Source organism: Haliaeetus albicilla, chromosome 7 (assembly GCF_947461875.1).
Source record: "Haliaeetus albicilla chromosome 7, bHalAlb1.1, whole genome shotgun sequence".
Taxonomy (NCBI): domain Eukaryota; kingdom Metazoa; phylum Chordata; class Aves; order Accipitriformes; family Accipitridae; genus Haliaeetus; species Haliaeetus albicilla.
The window spans coordinates 5,702,217-5,709,731 of record NC_091489.1 but is presented as its reverse complement, the minus strand read 5'-3'; the positions used below and the strand labels follow the sequence as shown (position 1 = coordinate 5,709,731).

Genomic DNA, 7,515 nt, shown 5'->3' with positions numbered 1-7,515 from the left:
TGCTATTTACAGGTTTAATTACAAAAAAAAAAACCAAAGAGAAAGAGAGACACCCCTTAGACGTTAATAAATCTAAAAATAAAAAATATATAATAAAACCCCCCCAAAAAATTCAAGCCAAAGGGCAGCAGCGGCCAGGCTCGGGGAGGGGGGGTCACACTGTCGTCTCGCCCTGCTTGCTGTTGGTGAGTCGCGTGTAGAACTTCCTCCACGAGTGCAGGGTTTTACCCGACCATATCCAAAAGCCGGAGGTGATGCCCACAATGAGAGTCATGAGATACTTGATCATGTAGACGGTGAAATCGGGGGTCATGCGGGGGGTGAAGTGGAGCGGGCAGGGGATGGCCAAGCTCTTGCAGTTCTGGCTGATCCAGCTGCGCTCCCAGTGCTCGCGGAAAGCCTGCTCATAGAAATAACAAGCGATGACGATGGTGGCCGGGACAGTGTAGAGGACACTGAAGACCCCGATGCGAACCATCAACCGCTCCAGCTTCTCTGTTTTGGTTCCGCCGTGTTTCATGATGGTGCGGATGCGGAAGAGGGAGACGAAGCCGGCCAGAAGGAAGGAGGTACCGATGAAGAGGTAGACGAAGAGTGGGGCCAACACGAAGCCCCGGAGAGGGTCGATGTTGTTGAGGCCCACAAAGCAGACGCCGCTCAGCAGGTCTCCGTCGATCTGTCCCATGGCCAGGATGGTGATGGTCTTGACAGCCGGCACGGCCCAGGCGGCCAAGTGGAAGTACTGGGAGTTGGCCTCGATGGCCTCGTGGCCCCACTTCATGCCAGCAGCCAGGAACCAGGTGAGGGAGAGGATGACCCACCAGATTGAGCTGGCCATGCTAAAGAAGTAGAGCATCATGAAGAGGATGGTGCAACCTTCCTTCTTGGTGCCCTGCACCACCGTGCGGTAGCCATCCTCCTGGAAACGCTCGTTACAGACCACCCTCTCCTCCAGCACGAAGCCGGCGATGTAGGCCACCGACACCATGGTGTAGCACCCCGAGAGGAAGATGATGGGTCGCTCGGGGTAGCGGAAACGCTGCATGTCCACCAGGTAGGTGGTGACGGTGAAGAAGGTGGAGGCGCAGCACAGGACGGACCAGATGAGGATCCAGATGCGGGCGAAACGGATCTCGTCCTCGTTGAAGAACATGTGGCCATCGGGCCGGGTGGGCTCGCAGGGCGCCGCACAGTCCTTCTCACCCAAGAACTTGTAGTTGAGGTAGCTGGGCACCTTCAGCGCCCGCGGACAGTGGAAGGGGTGGTCGAGGGTGGCATAACGAGGGGCACCCGGGGTCCCCTGGCCGGCCAATGGCGTGGCACTGGTGAGCAACGCTGGCGAACCGCCGTCCTCCGAATGGTTCTGCCCCACGCAGATCTGCTCGGCGCCATGCCGGGGGAAATTCTCGCAACGTAATCGCTCCGGCCATTGGAAACCGAATTTATTCATGAGGGCTTCGCAGCCCTGGCGTGCCCGCTCGCAGATGGAGCGGCACGGCGGGATGGCCTGCTCCAGCACCGTGCAGACGGGCGCGTACATGGAGCAGAGGAAGAACTTGAGCTCCAACGAGCACTGGACCTTCACCAAGGGGTAGAACTGGTGGACCTCCAACCCCGCGTCCTCCTGGTTGGTGTGACCCAGCAGGTTGGGCATGATGGTCTGGTTGTAGGCGATGTCGGTGCAGAGCGGGATGGAGATGGGTTGGCAGAAGCCGTGGTCGGGGATGGAGATGCCCTTCTCACCGTGCAGCTGGCTCCAGCACGGCGCCGGCACGCTCAGCCCCACCAGCAGCCAGGCCAGGGCGGGCAGCACGCTGGGGGGGCCCATGGCGCCCTGAGCCGCTGTGCCCAGATTTACGGTGCCTGGTGCCCAGCCGGCCCGCCGGTCCTCCTGTCCGGATCTGCCGTGCCCGGTACTGCCTGGATGGTTCCCGGTGACCGGATCTGGCGTGGCCGGCGCTGCCTGGATCGTTCCCGGCGACCGGATCTGCCGTGCCCGGTGCTGGCTGGACGAATCCCGGTGACTGGATAGGCTTCGGTCCCGCCTGGACGGCTCCCAGTCCCGCCTGGACGGCTCCCGGTGCCCGGCTGGACGGCTCCCGGTGTCCCGGTCTACCGTGCGGGGCGGGACGGCTCCCGCTGCCCGGACCAGACGCTCCCGGTGCTCCGCAGCGCTGCTCCCAGCTGCCCGGACTTAGCGCTCCCGGTGCTCCCGCTGCCCCGACCCGGTGCCCGGAACCCCGGGCGGGCGGTGGCGCTGGCGGGGTGCCGGGGGTGGGGAGGGGAATGCCGGGGGGAGGGGGTACCGGGGGGGGTACCGGGGGGTGCCGGGGGAGCGGAGCGGCCGCACCGGACGCTCCCGCCGCCTTTGTGCGGGGCAGCGCCGCGTCCCCGCCGGGCGGAGCGGGCCCCCCCCGCGCCCCGCCCCCGACGGGCCACGCCCCTCCCGACCCGCCAATCACATTCAAACGGCGCGGCCGCCCCGCCCCCCGCCGCCCCGGGCCCAGCCCCCCCCGCCACCTCCCCGCCCCCCCCCCCCGCCCCCGGGGGTCACCGGGCCGGGGACCGGGGGGAGCCCGGCCCCCCCACCCCCCCCGTCGCAAACTTTTTCCGCGCCGTGAAAAGTCCCCCCGCGGCGTGGGGTCGGGACGGGGCCACGGTGAAAAGTCCCTCCCCGTGTCCCCGGCACCCCCCCGGTGTCCCCTGCCCCCCCCCGTGTCCCCTGCGCCTCCCCCCGTGTCCTCTGCCTCCCTCCCCCGTGTCCTCTGCACTCCGCGGTTTCCCCCGCCACCCCCCTGGTGTCCCCTGCGCTCCCCCCCGTGTCCCCCCACCCGTGGGGCTGCTCCCCCCACATCCCCCCCAGCCTGGGACCCACATTCCCCCCCCCCGACACGCTGCAGCGGGTCCCCCGCTGTCCCCAGGTCCCACTTTAGGGTGCACCAGGGCAGGATTAGCCCCCGTGGCCCCCTGGCACCCACGCGGGTCCTGGCTGCCCCCCCGGGAGCAGGGATGCCTTGGCCCCGACACCCCTGGGTGTCACCCAGGTGGTGCCACTGCCCCGTGGGGTGCCCATGGCCACCCTGGGGTGCTGCCAGAGCCCCACACGGCCACCACACAGCCAGGGGTATCCCCAACGTCCCCAAATCAGCTGGGGGTGGTGGGGAACATCCCGCGTCCTGCCCCCCACCAGTGGCCCCCCACCTCCCACCCCAACCGTGGCTGTGGCAAAGGACACCTCCGTCCCCAAAACCAGGGCAGCGGGAGGGAGCTGGGGGGCTGGGACACAGCGCGGGTGGGGGGACTGGGACACACTGGGGGGGGATATGGGACACAGCAGGGGGGAGCAGAATACATCGTGGGGGGGACCAGGACACACTGGGGGGATCCAGAACATGCCAGGGGGGTCTGGGACACACTGGGGGGAGGACCGGGACACATCGGGGGGGACTGGGACACACCAGAAACCCTCATGGGGGAAAGAAACCGCAGGCAATCACCCCGAATTTTGGCAGCAGGATGGGGGGGGGGCAGCTGCCTTTCCCAAACCAGCATCCCAAGGAAAGGGCAGACGGGGGGGGGGGGGAGGGATCTGGCGGGGAGCCCAGCGCCCCGTCCTGCTCCTTTCTTGGGGGGGCCGGGGGGGGGGCGAGGGGCTTTCTGCTGGCTGCCTCCTTCCCCTCCGCCGCCCTCCCTCCCTTTCTCTCCCTTTCCTGTAACTTAAGCTTTTGTTGTGAGCAGGAGAAACCCGGGCTGCCGTGAAAAGAGGGCCCCACCGCCTTTCAGAGCGTAATTGAAACCATTGCGCGGCTCCTGGCCGAGGGGGAAGGGCAGGGGGGGCTCCAGAAATCAAAGCTGGGGGGTGTGGGGGGGGGCCGGGACATGACACACGATGAGCACCCGCTCCTGGCTCCCCCCCACCTCACCGTCAGTTTTCCTGGCCCTGGACGTGCCGGTTGTCACCGCGGCGGTTGGCGGGATGCTGGGGGCTCCCCGCTTTTGCAAAAGGGGTTGGGGATGGAAGGGAGGGGTCCCCGTGGCCCCGGACCAGGTCGGGATGGTGGTCCCGTGGAGTGAACCGGGGCGGGATGGGTGCCAGCGGTCGGACGCCCACACGTACCCTGGCTGGGGCACCCAGGGGCGCTGCCTTTGGGGCCCACGCCGAGCCCACGGCCACCATGTGCCGGGGAGGGCGGCTCGGCACGGCCGGCGCTTGGCGGCCGCCCAGCGAGTCCTCGGCCGGGGAGGCTGCTGGCGAAGGGCCTGGCAGGGTGCCGGGCTGCGGGGGCCGGAGCTCAGGCCGGATCCTGGCGAGCGGCTGCCTCCCGGCCCGTTCCCGGTTCCCCGTTTACAGGCGTGACGTGGGGTGACTCTTCAGGCCGTGGACCCCCTCGGCCCTGTGGGTGCAGGGTCTGGCTTGTGTGACACCCCTCCCGGTGTCCCCAGCCTCGGTGGCCTTTGCCCCAGCCCCGCCAGCTGGGGACGGAGACAGAGGGGGTGCGGGGGTGTCTGCACAGCCACGTGGATCTTGGCTTCCTAAAAGCTTCAGATTTTGGCTTCTTTCCGGGAGGGGGGGGGGGGGGGATGTCACTTCCAGAGGGGATGGCAGGGGCTGGGGCTGTCCCCACGCTCCCCGTCCTCCTGGGTGCTGCAGGGTGCTGGTGGCTTAGGACAGGGGGTCCCCGGGACCTCTGGGCACCACAGACACGCGTGGTCCCACCCGGAGCGGGTGCTGAGCCCTCCTGGGGAGGGGGAAACCCAGAGCAGACCTGCCAGCCAGCCCTGGGAGGCACCCCTGGGTGGGCTGGGGGTGCCAGGAGACACCCCAGGGAGGCAGCCGGCAGGGTCTTGCCTGCTCAGGGGTGTCCCCTCGCAGGGACATGCAGGGTGACCAGGGAATATCTTTGGTCCCGTTCGTCCCCATCACCAGGCTCCCAGTTCGATCCCCAGGTGCTGCGAGGGGCATGCAGGGCAGGAGAGGGTCCTGTCCCCTCCCCAAAAGCTTCCCTGCAGGGATTTGGGGTTGGTTTCCTGGGCAGAGGGGACTGTGCGAGGGCAGGGACCCATCCTGGCACCCAGCGGGAGAGGGTTGGTGCTGCCATCAGGCCAGGCTGGGCATTACTGGGAGTATGAGGCCAAGCCCAGGTCCGCCCCCCAGGGCTCCCCCTTACAGCCCCCAAGGAACTGCTCAGGGTGGGGGGGACCCAGGAGTCCCAGTCCCCCCACTGCTCCGCTCTCACTTCATCCCAGTACAGCACTGGGGGATGCTGGTGGGCACCTGGTGCTGCCAGTCCCCTGTTCCCAGCACCCCGGGGTCCCCAGGTCGCCACCTGCCAGGGATGGCCCATGGGTGCCACCACCTCCAGCAGGGCTCGTGGCTCCGGTGTCCCTGCTGGAGCAGGGCACGGTCCCTGTGGAGCCCCTCTCCCTGGGACTCTTCCAGCGCCGCGGGGTGCCAGGGTGCTTGTGGGGTCCTCCCAGGAGGGTCAGGGGTGGGGGACACAGCTGGAACCCCCCCAGGTCCTGGCCTTGGACTCCTGGCAGCAGCCTGGGAGGTGCCCAGCACCCCCAGACCAGCCACGGGCAGCTCCGGTCCCTTTCCGAGCCTCCTCCCTGGGGACAGGAGCCCCAGTGCCCACCCGTGGGTGACGCTGGGGATGGCACAGCAGCTGGCACTGGCCCCACACACTGCCTCACTCTTAGGCTGCTGGCCAGGACTGCTCAGGAGGGCAATATTTGGTGTGGGGGGAGCTCTAGCAGCACCAGTTCCCACCATCCCCATCCCTTGAGGATGGGCATGGAGAAGGGCGAAGCAGAAATGCAGAAATCCGGGATGGAGCGGCTGCACCAGGCGATGCCAGGCAGGACGGGGACCCCCGGGGGGTCCCCCAGGAGCTCAGAGGAAGGGCCCCCCCGGCCCCTGCCCTCGGCTTTGTTTCACACTTAAGAGCCTCTAATTAAAACCAGCCACAAAAGCCCTGGCTGGCGGCAGGCTCAAGGTGCCAGCGGAGGACGGGGGTCCGTCACCAAGGGAACAGAGAGGGATGTGGGGCCCCCAGCACGGGCACCACGGGGCCCCCCCGCTCCCCTGTGCGTGAGCGGGCACACGTGTGCACGCACACACATACATGAGCGTGCACATGAACACACGGTGCCTGCAGGAGGGGTGAGCGTGGGGACGTGGGAGCGGGGCTGGGGGGTCAGGGGGTGACAGTGCTGGGGGGTGCTTGTGTGAAAGGTCTGCTGGCACGTGTGTGTTTGCACGCCTGTGCCCAGCTTTGTTGCACACACGCTATCCTGTGGGTTAGGGAGGGCAGGAACCAGTGCCTGCTATTCTCGGGCCTGGTTTGTACTGGTCTAAACTGGTCTAATGGTCTGCAATGGCTCCATGGGGTGGGAGGGGTCCGTAAGCAGTACTGGCCAGGTGGGCTGGGGGGTGAGCTGAGCCCTGGGGTACCCGTGGGGTGCCCCAGCACCAGGGGCAGCCTTTGCTGCCAGCATGGCTGCAGCGGGCGCCCATGAGGTGCCGGCAGCCACCGGGCAGAGCGCGTTAGCCGAACCCCAGCACGGGACCAGAGGGCTGATGGGTGACCCTGAGAGCAGCTGTCAGGAGCCCGGGGAGGGGACAAGCTCCCACCAAAGTGAGGGTCTGACTGCCCAGACACCTCAGGGGTGGTGAAACCCCGACGGCCCAGTGCCGGCGGTGGACAAAACCCACTCCAAGCCAGGCTGGCAGGACGCTGGCCTATGCTGGCCGGGGCGGTGTGCGGGGGGAAGCTGGCTTAAGCACACCTTGACCTTCCTGGCAGGGGAGGGATCCCTCCAGCTTGTCCGACACATCTCCTGCCAGCACCCGGTATTGAAAGCGCGGCGAGCTCGCGCGCGGAGGAGCCGGCATGAAAAGGCAGCTTAGGCATCTCCTGCTGCGAGAGATGGATTAGGGGCTTCGGGGAGGGCCGGGGGGACAGCGAGAGGCACAGCCGCCACGGCATGCCGTGGCCAGGCTCCGTGCCGGTGGCTGCTGGGCAAGAACGGGCACGGCCGGGCATGGTGCCACCGGCTACCGTCTCGTTGCATCCCGGTGGGAGAAGGGGGCAGCGGGCCAGGCCCGGTGGGGCAGGATGCTGGGGCGTCCCTAAAAAGGAGCATGGGAAGAGAGAGGGACTGTCCCGGCTCAGAGGGGGCCGGGCAGGCAGGGGGCTGGGGCACCCAGTGCTGGCAGGCCCGCTTCTCCTCTCGGCTCCGGACCCCCCACGGGTCCCCAAGGCATCCGCCGCCCGGTCCCTCAGCTGTCGCTGTCAGGAGGACGCGGTATTTTTAGAGCCGCCTGGGGACCGGTAGGTCAAGCGGTGACAAATTTTGCCCATGGAAGCTGGTGGTGCGAGGCAGGGGTGGCGGGAGGCTTTGTGACCCCGCCAGCCCCCGTGAGTTTCCCCTTTTGCTCTGATTTGGGGTCAGAAATGTCCCACTTGTCCCCGGGGAGGGAAGCCCCTGGCACTAGCAATGGGTCCTCATGGG

The 7,515-nt window shown here is 67.5% G+C and overlaps 1 protein-coding gene across 1 annotated transcript; it reads right to left on the bottom strand.

Annotated features, from left to right (window-relative positions):
• FZD2 (frizzled class receptor 2) lies at positions 1-2,352 on the bottom strand. Its single transcript, XM_069786764.1, has one exon. The coding sequence runs from the start codon at positions 1,826-1,828 to the stop codon at positions 155-157; it is 1,674 nt and encodes a 557-aa protein (XP_069642865.1). The 5' UTR covers positions 1,829-2,352; the 3' UTR covers positions 1-154.
• Between the last annotated feature and the right edge of the window lie 5,163 nt (positions 2,353-7,515).